The 16,272-nt window shown below is 49.3% G+C and overlaps 1 protein-coding gene across 1 annotated transcript in view; it reads right to left on the bottom strand.

Annotated features, from left to right (window-relative positions):
* NR5A1 (nuclear receptor subfamily 5 group A member 1) overlaps window positions 1–16,272 on the bottom strand; it is a 51,388-nt gene that overhangs the window by 1,320 nt on the left and 33,796 nt on the right. Inside the window, exons 4-5 of the mRNA XM_073314187.1 lie at window positions 15,509–15,628; window positions 12,921–13,068 (exon numbers count right to left, since the gene is read on the bottom strand). Of these exons, the coding sequence (XP_073170288.1) occupies window positions 12,921–13,068; window positions 15,509–15,628 (268 nt within the window). The remainder of the gene's footprint in view (window positions 1–12,920; window positions 13,069–15,508; window positions 15,629–16,272) is intronic.

The following is a 16,272-nucleotide window of genomic DNA, read 5'->3' on the forward strand; positions in this document are numbered from 1 at the left end:
GAGAGAAAAGAGAGTCTGCCGCAAGGGGATGAGGGCACCAAACCATGAAAGTGGGCAAGTCATAGCAAGGCTATGCAGCCGAGTACAAAGCACTGGGAAGAGGAACAACTGGAGGTGAAAACGTTCAGCTTAACAGGAGAGGCGGGAGAGAGAGAGTGTGTGTGTGTATATACACATGCCTGTGGGGGGGGGGGCGTGTTCTACGATCCACAGAAAAGGGTGGGAGAGAGAGAAGTGGCATAGCTAGAAAATGGAATTGTTCTTATACCGTATAAGGGACGGGAAAAACCTACGCAGGAACCCTGCCCCTTGTTATAAAACAGAGTAGCAGAAGATAGATGAACTACTAGAGGACCTTAGGGACCTTTTCATCCCTCATTTGTATGAGCAGAACCATGGAGGATACTGCAGAGCCAGCGGGGTACAGCCAGAATCCAGGCAGCTAAACAGCTGCCAAGTCAGCAAGTTCGCAGCTTCTAGAGCTGATGAATTTTTAATGGCTGCTGTGCCCACTTCCATCTCACACAATCAAAGAAAATCTTATAGGCCATTAGCCTTAGAGCTCATCCATTTCTGAATGTCTATGAAAAGACTGGCTTAATTCCCTGATAAACCTGGTGTTTTCAATGTGGCAACAGAGCTCAGCAAACATAGTAACCCTGAGCCTTTATGCCTCGCAAGTGTCTAAACAATTCTCCGGTAACACTGTTGTTGCCTGGAACTGGCCTTACTGAAATGCAAGGCAGAAAGCTCTCCGGTGCGGAGCCACCACCTCGCTACTGAGAGACACAGCTCCTAGCACATTGAGCTACATTATCCTTATAATCTGCACACCTTGCTGTGGGTTTCAAATCAGTAAGACCAGGATGCCGCCCTGGTAAAAGATCATGATAAAAAAATCACTTAAAAGCACTTGCTGCTGTTTGTGAGAGAAGAAAACACAAACCCACACCCTGGCTTTCGTCTGTCCCTAGTGGGGCTAATGCCTGACTGTAATCCTATTTTCCATATCAAGCCACTCTTCAGTCAGGTACTTCCCGGCAGCCATAGAGACCAGTCTCACGTCCACGATCTGCGGCTCTGCTATCTTGGACTGTGACCTCATAAGCCAAGCAGGGTTGATCCTGCCCACGGCGAGGAGGAACCTCTTCCTCCAGGACAATGCTGAGCCCAGTGCTCCAGTGGGCTGCGTTCTGATGGAGGTACCACCGTTCAGGTGAGATGGACCCAGAACCTGGCCACCAATCAGTATTAAGTGGTAATTTGACAAAAATCAGAGTGAGTTATCCAAATGTCAGCACTTAATTGTACTCTAGTCAGATCCCAAGGGAAGGGTTTGGCTTCACTGGGCTAATCGAATGTGCAGTTCATTTCTCCTGTTTGCTCTCTCTGACACCAAGGCCATGTCTGCACTCGCGAGCTTACAATGGCACGGCTGCCCCGATGCCACTGCAAGGCCGCTCGTGTAGCCGCTCTAGACCGATGGGAGAGAGCCTCCGCCGCCGACATAAGACCACCTCCACCAGCGGCGGGAGCTCTGCTGGCGGGAGAAGCTCTCTCACTGGCAGTGTTGGGCACACCACCACTTTTTTCCCCGCACCCCCTGAGGGACATAAGTGTTGCCAACATAAGTGGTAGCGTAGGCATGGCTTTAGTCTTTCTGGCCACTCCAGGTCCTTTAAGGAGTTTTATGACAACTCTTCCCAGTGGGTGGCAGGATGCTATTCTGGCACTTGACAATACAGAAGACTTGAGTTTTCCATTTTTGTTCGGCTAATTAATTTCATTTTTTAAATCTAACATGTTGAAATCTGGGTGATGTGTGTATTTAACAAAGGCTTTGGTAAAATGGCACTAAACATACTCCATGTTATTAGGCTACTACAGAAGTACACAGTGATCATACCTGAGCCCCGACTTACATGAGACCGTGCTATAAACATCCGCTCTGAAAACATTTGGGCCGATGGAGTTAACAGGATTGCCTGTACTTGGTGGAGCTGCAGCCACAAGTGCCATTATGTCTGATAGCAAATCTGTTACGTCTGTGTGCACGTATCCAGTGGAGAGATGGGCCTCGGCAACCAGCCCTTTTAGGTTCAAGTTCAGATGAGAGACGGCAGCTCAAACATCTTGAAGCTGAATATTGTGAAGAGTCAGAATTGGGTCCAGATTTGGAGCATGGCAGTTTGGAGTGTTTGGGCCCAGAGGTTTCCTTCTACCCATTATAGACACTATTAGATCTTAGTGTATTAAAGACTCAGCAGTTCCCTGGAAATGCCTTCACGCGAGACTGCCTCAAACGTCTGTAATACAAAGGAATCTGTAACAGAAATTGCCCAGGGAAAGGACTGAGCAAGAATACACAGTGACTTACAGGGAAAAGATTAGGGTACAAATTCTTGGGGTAATTCTATTGACTGCTGTAGGGTTTTACACCAAGACTGAATTTGGCTTTAGAACTGCAGAAAAGTAGAATGAGTTAATGTTCTACCCAAATGGATTAAAGACTTTAAAAAGTATATTAGATAGATGAGAAGCAGTGATGGCAAAGGAAGTCTCTTGGTATGTGTGGAGAGAAACACAATCATCAAGTATGTGCTTCTGAGATGGATGAGCTACTGAACTTCTTCCTGGAATCTGTCTCCAACAAGCAAAATAAAACAAAGTCTGGAATAGACAATGGAGACAGGATGATAAGAGGCAGGTCATAGAGTACTTGGAAAAGTTAAATATATACAGATCAGCAGGCCAGTAGGATAAGCACCCCAAGGCTTTTGGAGAATGAACTCAGTCATTGGATACCATTACTGGAAGTGATGGAGAATCAGGCTTAGCAGACCAATGGTACTACTTCTGTAAATGTTTATTTGAGTGAGGGTCTACAGAAGTGGCCCCTCCATGATGGAAAGGAATGCAGCAGATACAACGTAGCTAGACTGTAGCAAGCGCTTGATACAGAGTCTCACACATTATTACTGCACCAATGTTTCCAGCTGGTTTTGATATGAGCAGTTACCTGGAATGAAAACGGGCTGAAAAGCCCTAACAAAGAGCCATGACACAATCTGCTCTGCCTCACAATGGCTACAGTGCCCACTGCCCTTTCCAAATGTTTTCATTTTAATAAATACCTCTACATGGTCTGGAAAAAGGGAACTCAGAATCAGCGCATAACTGAAATTTGGCCCCAGTTCATCAAAGCAGCCAAGCACGTGCTTAAGTGCCATTAGGCTTTAAGGTGAGCAGGTGTTTAAGTGCTTTGTTGAACTGGGGCCTAAACTGAAAGGAGTTGCAACCTTTTTCGGTAAATATCTATCACAGAGGCCTATCAGACTGTGGAGCAGTCTCATAAGGGAAGTGGCGGAAGCCTCATTGCTCCAGTCAGATGAATAAAGCCCCCAAGAATATGCCACAGGGAAAATCCTGAACTGGCTGAGGGCTGGACACGGCGATGATCTAATGGGCCGTTCCCATCTTACTGTTGCTTTGTACTGTGTAGCATAGTCACAAAGTATCTGAGGTTCTGTATAACATACACTTTATCAGATCAGAATTCCCTTGTCACTCCTGTGGCACATTTGTTCTTAACGCGCCTGTCTCTGTTATATTACAGCATGTTGTTATGAAATCTCTTTATCTGCATAAGGTTATTATGAGTGTCATTTAAAAAAACAGAAGTTATATTGATAAATGTCAAATCTATACCCTGAGTTGGCTCAACAATAGCTAGTTCTACTTGATGAACTCACCTGGTTCTCAGAAAGACCCTATTCACTGGTTAATTGAATATTTGAATAATCTTTTCATTCCTGCAATGAATAAAGAATGTTGTCCAAATAACATTGACTCACTTCATTTAGAGACACTGCAGCAGTTGCAAAGACTCTGTCCTGTGACAAAGCAGCCAATCACACATACAGATATGCCTGGGATTATTTCTATGCCCTCAAGTGTTCTTCCTATTCACAGCTCCTTTTGTTTGGGAGAAGCTGCTGATAAATTGCAAACGCTTAAGGGAATGTGGGCTATAAAAGCCTCTCTTACTCCCCTCCCCAAGAAGAGCTGCTTCATGAATATAAGTCATGAAATCGAATGATAGGTCAATCCATTAAGGCTCTATTAAGCCCTTCTGTAGAACAAAGCTAACCTGTGCTGTCCTCATAAATATTGCTATTTTGAGAAGCCCTAATTTTAATTAAACCTCTTTACCTGCTCAGGAGAGAAATCTATTTAGAACTCAAATGGCAGCCTCTTGTGTCTGTGGCGTTGGCTTTGATTGTGCTGTGGCAGAGTGGTAAATGTGGAAATTCTCTTGTTAAAGGCAATTACATCCTACACGTAATATGCAATCCTGTTCTCCACAGCTGAGCCTGCGACGGGCAAATTATACACACAAAATGATGGGGTCTAAATTAGCTGTTACCACTCCAGAAAGAGATCTTGGAGTCATCGTGCACAGTTCTCTGAAAACATTGGCTCAATATGCAGCAACAGTCAAAAAAGCGAACCAAATGTTGGGAATCATTAGGAAAGGGACAGATAATAAACAAGAAAATACCATAATGCCACTGTATACATCCCTGGTACGCCCACACCTTGAATACTGTGTGCAGTTCTGATCACCCCATCTCAAAAGAGATCTATTGGAATTGGAAAAGGCACAGAGAAGGGCAACAAAAATGATTAGGGGTATGGAACAGCTTCCGTATGAGAAGAGATTAAAAAGAGTGGGACTGTTCACTTTAGAAAAGAGATGACTAAAGGGGGATATGATAGAGGTCTATAAACTCATGAATGGTGAGGAGAAAGTGAATAGGGAAGTGTTGTTTACCCCTTCCCATGACACAAGAACTAGGGGTCACCCAATGACATGAATAGGCGGCAGGTTTAAAAAAGACAGAAGGAAGCACTTCTTCACACAATGCACAGTGAACCTGTGGAACTTGTTGTGAAGGCCAAAACTATAACTAGGTTCAAAAAAGACCTAGATAAGTTCCTGGAGGATAGATCCATCAAAGGCTATTAGCTAAGATGGTCAGGGATCCAACCCCAGGCTCTGGGTGTCCCTAGACCTCTGACTGCCAGAAGCTAAGATTGGACGACAAGGGAGATCATTTAATAATTGCCCTGTTTTGTTCATTCCTTCTGAAGCAACTGGCACTGGCCACTGTCAGGGACAGGCCACTGGGCTGGATGGACCATCAGTCTGACCCAGTATGGCCATTTTTATGTTCTTATTGCTCCAAGTGAGCTTTGCATTATGGAGAGAAAAAGTTGGATTTGGGGCAAAATGAGACACAGGAAAATACAGCGTATTGTTGCACATCCTTCCCGGAAAGCCACAGAGAAAGAAAAAAGAGGAAGAAATGTAATATACTTAGCACAATGCACAGCAATACAGGCATGTTCACTTAACTTCTGGAAAGGTTTCTTTACTGCCTGCTCTACGCATGCAATGGAGACAGGATTTTAAACCATGGCCACCCTGAAGCTGGGGCTTATCACCCTCGGAGCCACCACTGACATTTCATCCACAGGAAAGGCAATGGGAATTCAACAGAAATGCCCGCAGAGGAAAGGAATAAGCCACGCTGAGGCTGCTGTTCCAGTGCCTTCCATGTCCCAAACAAGGAGCAGTGGCATCAGACTGGGAATGTTTCCTCTGAGGATCCTGACACAGATTGGTTTGTTCAAACGGGGTTGGGCTGGCAAAGCACCCCCTCCTAATAAAACGCTCCAGCCCTGCAAGGTACTGCTACCCTCCTACAGTGTGTGAGGATACTACTGTAGGATTTTTATTATGGGCACAGCCAGAGTGGAGAGCAGGAGCCCAGGATACTCCACCACAACATCTGCTCCCACTGGGGGAGTGGGGAAGGGGCTAGGGTCTCCCCCAGACTCCCATCCCTCCTCAGATCGGCTCTGCCATCCCAAGCCTCCAGCCCTTTTATTTTCTAGTCTGGGTTCTGTTTATGTCACAGCCTTATCACTGTTTAAACAGCGAATTATCGTATTTAATTTTCTTGTACTTTAAAACAGCTTTTTCGAAAGGAAACAAGTGAGATGGAAGGTTATAAATGTGCTCTCGGGCGCCGGGAGTGGCTCCTTCTCATCAGCTCTGGGCTAAGTCTTGATCACACACAGCCACTCTGAAGGCAGGGAAGCTGCTTCATGCCTGGACCCCATTGCAGGATCAAGGACTGAATATGTGTCTGCTCACCAGCATTTCCCAAGGAGAGCCCAGTCGCACAGAGATGGGAGCTACAGAAATCAGTATAAACCAGCCAGATTTGAACAGGGGTGACCTACTGAGCAGCCCAGTTAAATGAGATATATCCTAGAGCACATCTGTTAAAAAATAATCCTATATAATACCTAATTGCTATTAGGGTTCATAAACCCCCATGTACCAGGCCAGAACTTAGGCGTGGTACAAATTAACCCTACTTGTATCATGCTAATGTAACTGTTTACTCCACGCACTGATCTCTAAAGTTTCTTTTCTCCTGCCAGAGCTATTAGGGCAAATTTTGCCATCAGCTACATCCAGGCCAGCTCCCCAACTGCGACATTGCCCAGGGCAAAATTAAACCCATGGACTCTGAATGCAGATGAAACGTGGCTTTGTGAAATATTATGGATCATACTCTATCCCGTCTCTCTCTCAGCAGAATTAGCTGATGGGAAGGGTGAATAGACCTTTTAAATAGCACAGGTCGAGTCCCTAACTGGATCAGTCCTCAGTCATTGTGTGCCATAGAGCTGCACATTGGGTACTTTTCAGACATGGGAATTTGCTAGTGTAAAATTCACAGCTGGAGAAATTCTTATGGTATTAAGCCCTGAATGTGCCAGGAGCATAACCAAGTACTTTTGGTCAACAGCAAAACATGGACGATGAAAGCTCTGGTTGTGATTTCCAAAAGGGCCTGAGAGACAGTTAGGAAACAGCATTGGCGGTGGGAGCCTAACTCCATAATAAACCAACGCAGCATTCAATGGTGTCATGATAACCAACGCACGCCTTCTGCCATGAGATGTTCCATTATTACCAATCCTAAGTGTGCAAAAATCATGACTGGGCCTCTCAAAGTCATGAGATTAGCTTCAAAATCATGATTTTTTAAAATAATAAATGTGGGATTCTTCTTATTTACTTTCTAGCTTATAGAGCTTTTAAGGTGCGCAAAGGTCATGATTTCAAGTTCCTCTCCACAACTCTGAGGGCTACAAGCTGAGATGCTCACATAATCAATCACTTGACTCCCTGAGCTGGAGTTTTAAGAAAACACCCAATATTGTGAGACTTGTGTTAAAAACAGGAGAGTTGGCAACGCTGGTTCTATGCATTAAATGTGCACAGAATATACCCCTTGGACTGTATCTACCTCTTGGTTTGTTCCCGGAGCAACAAGCATGTCAATATTTTCATTCAATGGAGAATATTCAATGGAGCTCATTAAAGCTCACAAAGTACGGAGAAGTTAGTGATCCATTTGGCAATGAGGGAATCAAAGGTGTGACCCATTTCTAAGAGCAATAACTTCACAGCATTTGAGCTCACTGCCTGTGTAATATAAGGCACACAACTTTACTACACCACAGCTTGTTATTCCCCACTCCCACCTGTAACTCCTCACAGGGAAGTGGGCAGGAGAGACTAGCTCAGTTTGCCAAAGTGAGCAGTGTCTCAATTTTGGACTGACAATCTGGGACACCTTAAATGGGCCTGATTCTCAGGAAGTGCTGAACACTTGCCCTCTGAAAAACAGGATCCTCTGAAGGTGCCTCAGACTGGGGCCCCCCAGAATCACGCATCTTTTGAAAATTTAGGCCCATTGTTTTTTTTAAATCTCTCTCTAAAGGCCCTTGGCACACCAATGAACAACAACAAGATCCGTGTTTATAGGACAAGAGGGAACGTGATCTACTGGGCTGAGGTGAGATCTGAGAGCTCTGCAGCCAACTGTAAGCCTGAACAAGTCACTGCCTCTGTCCATAACACGGGGGTAAGGATACTTATCTGCCTTCCCGCAGGCCGGGTGAGAATGGAAGGTGTTACTCAGAGCTAAGGAACGTTGGCATCCTTTGGTGAGGGTGCAACGTGCTAAACTAGCCAGAGGAGACATCCCTTATTATCCGCACCTACCCTAGGAACAGAGTGACAATTATAGGCAGGCAAACAGTCAGCCAGGTGGGCCATGGTCAGACAAAGCCAGCTCAACTCCACAGCAAGTGCAGCACCCACCTTTGCAAACAGGACTTAATTTCCTTGGGACTTTTGTTTGTCACCAGGAAGGGCAGGGAGGAGAGAGGGAAGTGGGAGAGGAGGAGACCACAGGGATGGAGGCCATGGGGGTAAGGCCTGGGGAGGAGGGAAAGGTGGGAGATGCCTCAAACCCACAGGGGTGATTCTGGCTCTGACAGAGCTGTGTGAAGGCTTGGCAGTGCCCCAGGCACTTCCCCCAGGCAGGGTCTCCAGGCCAGGGTGGGCACACTGGAGGACGCGTGCCCTGCGGATGCCCAGGCTGTCCCTGTTCTGTGGCTGAACAGAGGCTGTCAGTCCCCAGAGCCGCCCACCCACCCCTCTCACTCACCAAGGCGAGTGACAGAGAAACGCCGCTGGCCCCTGCCGTGCACATGCCAGGGGGGCAAGGCAGCCCCGGCAGGCGCTCTGCCTGGGCACGGGACCATAGCCAGGCGAGCATTAGACGCCTGCGGGATCAGTAGCAGCCTGCACCTGCAGCAGGCTCTCGGTCCTGTAGCTGCGTGTTGCTATGGTAACTGTGGCAAGGGGTGGGGTTTCGAGACGGGAGGCCAATGCACAAGCGAAAGGGGCTGGCAAAGGCTGTGGCAAGGCCCCCAGAAATGTGCAGGGCCAAGCAGGAGGGCCAGCTCTCCCAGCCAGTGGCTGCTGGGGATATTGTGTCTAGGTGAGAAGTAACTATGTGAATCAGCCTGAGTTACTTTTACCACAGACTCTGAGACGGTGGCTCTATCATGAGAAGTCTGCACTTCCCTGCCTTGCATTCCTCTGACGCCAATCCAGCGAGATAGGGCCAGTCCCTGCGCCAGGCTCTGTCAACACGGCTGTTTTGTAAAGGCCCTATCAGCCCGTTTGTTTCACTGCCCAAAACAGGCCCTATTTAATGCCGGATGGGGAACGAGCCTGCACTGGCCCCTGCATGCTGACCAAGGTGGGATCTTACCCACCACTTTCCTTTCGCCAGGACGACTGTTTTCTGGGGCTCAGGGGGAGAAAAGGACGTTCTGGGAAACACTCTGATGAAAATAAAAATATTTTTGCTTTAAAAATTTCTCTGTTGAGCTGCAAGCCAAGGGAGGCAGAGGGATGTCAGTATATTATCTGGTCATCTAGACTGTTAAGCTTTCTGTTACGTGTCTGTCCAGCGCCTCCCATGATGGGGCTCTGAGCCACGACAGGCCCTATTGAAGTAACATTGTCTAATGCTCCCCCTTCTCACCCAAGCGCTCTCTGAAGGGTTCGCCCCATGGAATGTATTCGTACCACCTGCCACATTAAAAATAACCAACTGTAGCTGTCGCATGGCCCAGTGTCATTCATGCAGCGGCTTTGCTGTACATGGATCCAATCCTGCAAACATTTCTGCTGGTGAATATTCGTTTCTCCTGTGAATAGCCCCACAGATATCTATGGGATTGTGTCCATGAGCAAAGTTAGTCTCATGCCTACACGTTCTCAGGATGAGGTCCCCGACGGGGCGGGAGAGCTGTGAATAACTTCAGCCTGCAAAGCCAGCTCTCATTGGCCTCATTCAGTTCTCTCCTCGCAGCTCACCTCTGCTGCGATCCCAACACTCACTCAGCAGCTGGTGCACGGTGACTGCTGCTCGTCACACAGCTCAGACCCAGCGGGCTGTCACCGGGTGCCTGCCTTCACTGCTAAGCTGCATCCACCTGCTGTCTTTCATTTTATACGGCCAGGGCCATCTTTGTATTATATGCCTGTATACAGCTCCTAGCAGGATGGAGGCCTGAGCCCTGGCTGGGTGTCGAGACGCTACCGCAACACAAATAAATACGCACAGAATGAGGAGGGATGCCAGGTGCTGAGAGGGGCACAGAGCACTGGCCAGAGACTGTCCCGAAGCCCTAATACGCTCACATTACAGCCCCCGAGCCTGTGCAATTTCTTGCTGCTGCAGCAATCTAACCAGCCGCTGTTCAGCCCAGGCTGTGCGTGGCCACTCCTCCCCTGGGAGCGTGATGCCCTGCTACAACACTAGCCCCTGGAAAATACCACAGTGGGACGAGCCTCTGGGAACTCGCGCGGTTGCAAACAGCCCCGGGTCTCAGGCAGAGGTGCTGCATCCCCAGAGAGGGATTTGGGGGGCAAAGGCGAGGAGTCGTCATTTGATTTGTGTCCCTCCTTGTTCTTGATAAAATTACAAGCTATTTTACAAAGGTTTTTGCCTAATTAACTTTTAGCGCTTTGGCTGTTGCGGGCTCAGCAGGTTTATTTTCAGCATGTTTGTCTCTGGCGCTCCCTTTAGACTCTACATTGTAATCACCACACTCCCCTCCCACAGACTTACAGATAATGACAGGTTACAGTGATTTTTGTGTGCGGCTCTGACCAGGGCTGGTGAGAGCTTCCCTTTAGTTTCCACCACATCAGAGAAGCTTTGAATTGGGCTCGGCGACTCAGAGAACGCAGCGGGGACGTGCCCACTGTCCAGCTGCACCCGGCAGGTTCCTAGACATCTAGCAAATCTTAGGGGCAGGGGGACACGCCAAGACCTGTCATCTGTGCTGCTACCTCTGGTCTTTACCGCCCCAGAAAGCCATCATCTACGGAGCAGCCTGCATTACTGAACAGGAAGAAGCATTGGCCCTCTGGAACCCTTTGGCCCTATGCCTCCCCTCTGGGGCCCAGGCCCCCGGGAAAGCCAGTGGCTCTTTGCGCAGAGAAAGCTAGAGCCATGAGCAGAAGCCCTCATGGTATACAGCACCCCAGGGAAGGCCCAGCCACTGCAAACCTCTGGCTGCTATTAAGGATCCCCTCAAATAAAGGCTCTTCTCTTGATTTCCAGCATGGCACCCCCCTCCCTCGATGCAAACGCTGCTTCACCCATGTGCTCATTTCATTCCATGTCTTCAGTGCCCAATGCCCATCACCTCCGGCTGCCGCACGCTTGTCCACCTCTGAGTGCCTCTTGCCCTGCCATAGTGGTGGTCGGTTAACACCCTGAGTGACCCTTTGTACAGTGCCCTGAAGGCAGCACAGCCCTGGCTCTGGCAGGCCACACAGGCCACGTGCCCTCTGTCCAAAACGCTCCAGCACCTGCTGATCCAGGAACTCCCAGCAGAGACCCTGGCAGAGCTTAGCCCTCGTGGGGGCGACACAGGGGAGAGCTGGTCTCAGCCAGCCAGCAGGACTTAAACATTTCTGAACAGCGCCTCGCACTGAGCAGGCAGAAGCGAGCAGGAGCCAGGGGATTGCTCAGAGCAGCTCACCCCAAAGCAGCTCTGAATCCCCGGACACACATCAGCAGGAGCAGAGGGGCCTCATGTCTCTAGAAACCAGGCTTCTGATCTCTAGCTATTCCGCCCTGACAGGAGCAGCCCGCCCTGTCTGTATGTTTCTCCTGGCTCATGGTGCCTGAGCATTCCTCTGCCCCATGAGCAGCGTAGGGACCCTCTAGCCCACCAAGGCATCCCCATAGCAGCTGGGAGGGCGCTTCCCAGTGCAGGGTGACAGAGGGGCGCGAGTGTGGTCAAGGTGGCAAGGGCAGTGGCTTGGGCTGGCCACCCAATTATGTATGCAGGGGATCGGCGGGCTTGTAGTCAGTCAGCTAGCCCACGCCAGTGCCCGTGCCACTGTGCTATGATTTTTAACAAAGACAGCTAGCCCATGTCTGTCTCCCTGCACTGAGACACATGCTCTCAGTGCTGGGCGGACATACCCTGGAGGCTGTGTTTCGCCAAGCTGAGATCCTCTGCCAGGGGAAGATTAGATCCCATATCCTGCTGACTGCCTTGCTCCTGTGTGCATCTCTCTGTCACTCCCCCGAATCTCTGCTACCCCTTCGCACTGCAGAGAACTGTTACTTAGCACCTGGTGATTTGCAGCTTGACCCCCTTCTCACCACAGTGAGAGATCGCTGGCCATCAGACAGCAGAGAGGTGTTCAGGGAGGATTTTCAACAAGGAGGCACCAATGTGTCTGTGGTGCAAACTCCTTATCTCTGGAGGGGTTACCAGGAGGATGAAAGGCTTCCACGGGACACACCGTGAGGAGGTGCAGTGAACTTAAAAACAAGTCACATTCTGTCTGGATACAAGCTACAGGATACTAGTCATGCAGCCTCTTTGTGCCTCACTCCCCCTGTGAAATGGAGAGAACCATACTCCCTTTCTCCCCCTCTTCATTGTCTCTTTGGGGCAGGGGACTGTCTTTTACTATCTCTTCACAGAGTGCTTGGCACTATGCGCCCTCGGTCATGGCAGGGGTCTCTCGGTGCTCCTGGGCCACAAGTAAATAAGAACAGTCACTAATAACAAAAAGAAAAGGAGGACTTGCGGCACCTTAGAGACTAACCAATTTATTTGAGCATGAGCTTTCGTGAGCTACAGCTCACTTCAGTACAACTTTCCACAGGATGCATCCGATGAAGTGAGCTGTAGCTCACGAAAGCTCATGCTCACATAAATTGGTTAGTCTCTAAGGTGCCGCAAGTCCTCCTTTTCTTTTTGCGGATACAGCCTAACACAGCTGTTACTCTGAAACCTGTCACTAATAACAGCTCTCCATGCTTCCACCAACCGGGCACAATGCGAGAGAGCAGCTGCTCCGCCTTTCCCTTTGCTAGCTTTGCGTTCCAATGTCTCCCCAGCGGCACGCTGCAGAACTCAGTCCCTTCTGGGGCACTTACCGAGACTGAAGAGTATCAGGAACTTCAAACACACAAACTCTTGTCTATCCACCTGGAGCGCATGCAAGTGTAGGACCAGTTCTTGTGCCCTCAAGACCAGGTTATTCAGGTTGGATCCCGCTTGAGCCGCGATTGTCGCCATCTCCACCTGAAAGCAAAGAAGGAAGCCGGGCTCAGCAGCCTGGAGCATCACACCCTGCAAGGGCCTGAGGAGCGGTGCGAACCACACTGCAAGGCACTGAGCAGGGTCGAGACCCCACCGTGTCTCTTAGCTACGCCCTGCCTGTGGAGAGGGCACGAGCTGCTCATTTTAAACCCCCCGCCACGCTCCTTGCCCTAGGGACCGCAAATAGCCAACACCGCAGTGGGTCTGGAGGTGGACTTGAAAAGACTCCTCTCGTGAGATTCACCCCCCAGCCGAGGAGCCAGCACAAGGTAGGACTTTGGTAGTGCCTAGGTCTTGTACTAGCCCTCTACACCCTAAGGGTGAATACACCCGAAGTGACTGAAACAATAATGGTACTGGCAGGACAGGTGTCCTCACAGTGTCCCCCACCGCCGTAAGACTGGCTGAGTGGGATTTAGAATTATTCCAGCTCTCTGGCTGGATTATCACAAGGAAATGGCAGTGGAGGGAAGGGAACAAACTACTCCTTGGCAGGGTTTTCAGCTAGCCAAACTATAGCTACAGGGCAGCTTGGCTGCATGCACAGACCGTAGGTGCTGGAACTAGGGGTGCGGGGGGAGCTGCCCCACCCACTGGCTTGGAGCGGTTTTCATCACATACAGGGTTTACAGTTTGGTTCAATGGCTCTCAGGGGATGGATGTCCCTGATTCCCAGGAGGGCAGGGAGCAGCAGCCAGTTCTGGCTTGTGGCTAAAACATTACAGGACAGAGGCAGCAAAACTGTGGAGTCAGGGTGAAATTCATCCCTGGGTAGCCAGTATAAACCCAAGAGACTACTTAAGTCCCACGGCATCACAAATGGTGCTGCACAGGTCCTCTGGACAGGGTGAATCTCACTTCAGAGAATAAACAGGGGTAACTTGGAGACACACAAGAGAAAATAGCAATCTTCTGGGTTATTATTTGTTCTAATTTGTGTTTAAAGAGGGAGCTCTCACTGCACAACAGCAATGCTGTCCTGGGAATAGCTGGAAGATCAGGCTGCGATTCTGGGGAGACTTTGTTCCCATGTTCCCTGCAAAATCTACTATTCAAACAGAGCTGGTCTGTTCTCACACCAATTTCTGTAAATACAGACATGACTGTTGATTTTTCTTATGAGAAACATTTTGCTCCAAACCCAAGAATTCTCCCCTGGCTGGAAGGCAGTACATGCCGGCCGCCTGCGCTCCGGGGATGGCTTGGGTCTATCTACAGATCATTATTTCTCCCCTTGTGCAAAAACAATTCCGGAACCCAGCAAAAACAAAACACCAGGCATCTGCTTGGGTCAGCCTCAGTTCACGCAGGAGGAGGGACAAGACAGGAGGGCCTTCATTAGAGGGAAAGAAGTAAGACAAAAGTCACCCATTTTTTCTTCCCAGTTTGGGCTCCGTGTAGCTGAGATTGTCTGAAACTACGGAGATGGATTTTGGTTCCCATGGGCTCCCTTCCTGGAGTCTGAAGTTCAAGCCAGCCCCAACATTTAAAGCCAAGCAACCAAAACTGCCCAGGCTGGCCTGACTTCACACTACAGCCCTGCAAAGCCGCTGAGTTTCCAATGGCTGCCACACAAAACCAGTTAGCCCATAGACTGCAGAGCCAGGCGGGCCACGGCCCGACTGCTTTTTGGCCAGGCCAAACCTGAGTGTGACCCTGTGCACCATTTCACAAGTCCACTCACTAAAATTTGGAGGGGGTGGCTGCATGGGCTGATGGGCCGGGGGGTTAGATTGCTTGGGGGAGGGGGAATTTCAGAGCAGGGGAGGAGTCAACGGCTCCCCCACTTTAAATGTTGCCCCGCAGCCCCCTGAATTGGCTCAAGGCTCACCCAAAATTCTGATCCTAGAGAGATGCCACCAGAACCACAACTAGAGCAATGAAACACACTTAATAACAACAGATTAACCAGCAGGCACATGGTGCCTTTCATGTGCTTTCCTTTTGGATTAAAAGAATTGGTTCTGACCCAGCGAGGAAGCAGTGGAATTTCTGATTTCAACTGGGTGAAAACAAAAATGGCAAAGAAAAGTGACTTTTCATCAGTCTCATTTGGGAATAAATGGTGAGAGAGGGAAGATTTTCCTTTGCAGAAATATGGCAGATTTGCAGATCCTGAAGTGAACAGAAGGATGGACTGGGGCAGCAGCACAGTTACAAATCAGGAAGGAACTGGCCCCCATATCGCCCGGCTCTGGTTAGTATCCCAACACATGGACAAAGGCACAGGGCCTGCTCCCCTCTGATGCTTCACTCTTTGTGTCCATCAATCCATCTGCAACAATAATGCAGGCTCACTATTAGCTGTGCTGTCCTGACCCTTTCATGCCGTTGTTCGACTTAGCAATGCAGGAATTGCAGGGGAAAGGTACAGTCTGCTGAAACACTGGAAGGCTTTTCCCATCAAAGGAGAGGACATTACCTCCTGGCCTGTCACAAGCAGCATACTGTGCTCCTTCCCATGTTGCACCTGCCTGTAGATATGGTCAAATACCAGCAGCTCGCTCCAGCAGTTCTGCAGCAGTTTCATCTGATCGCCTACCTGAAACACAGTTGAAAACACAGCCATTAAAACCTCTCAGATCTGCTCACAGGCTAGGGACCTGGCAACACACAATGCAGAAGGAAGGTTGGACTTGGATGCAAAGTTGTCAACGGATGAGGTCTTGGATGCTTTTGAAATGAATGAGCTCCCCCCACCCTGTCCGGTGTCTCTGAGGAGAAGCCTGCATCAGAGTTCCCTCTGCTCTCTGACATACCCCCTTTCCCCCGGCTCATTCCTCAAGCCCTTCCTGTCAATGCCAGTCCATGGCCCATTAAAGCATTGTGACAGTAGTGTGATCAAGCGCACTCCTGGCTCCTGTCATCGGTGACAGGTTGAATTCACATTGTCAGCTGCAAAAGCCCATGTATGAATCAATGTCAGATTTGGTGAGAGCCTCAGTGAGCTTCCCACATCTCACCATGCTCCCGCAATAATGCACAAGAAGCATGTGTTGGAGCAGAATAAGGCAGTTCAGCAGCAGAGGCAGCTCCCAAAAGGGCTTTCCTCATGTGCCGTGATCCCCAGCAAAGCCGAGCAGTCGGTCAATTTCCCTTAAATGCTGTACTGATTGGACTGTACACAAAATGTACAAGGCTGTTAACAGAGAATTCCCCCGCCCCGCGCAGTAGCATTGGGTGAAA

This window comes from Lepidochelys kempii, chromosome 16 (assembly GCF_965140285.1).
Source record: "Lepidochelys kempii isolate rLepKem1 chromosome 16, rLepKem1.hap1, whole genome shotgun sequence".
Taxonomy (NCBI): domain Eukaryota; kingdom Metazoa; phylum Chordata; order Testudines; family Cheloniidae; genus Lepidochelys; species Lepidochelys kempii.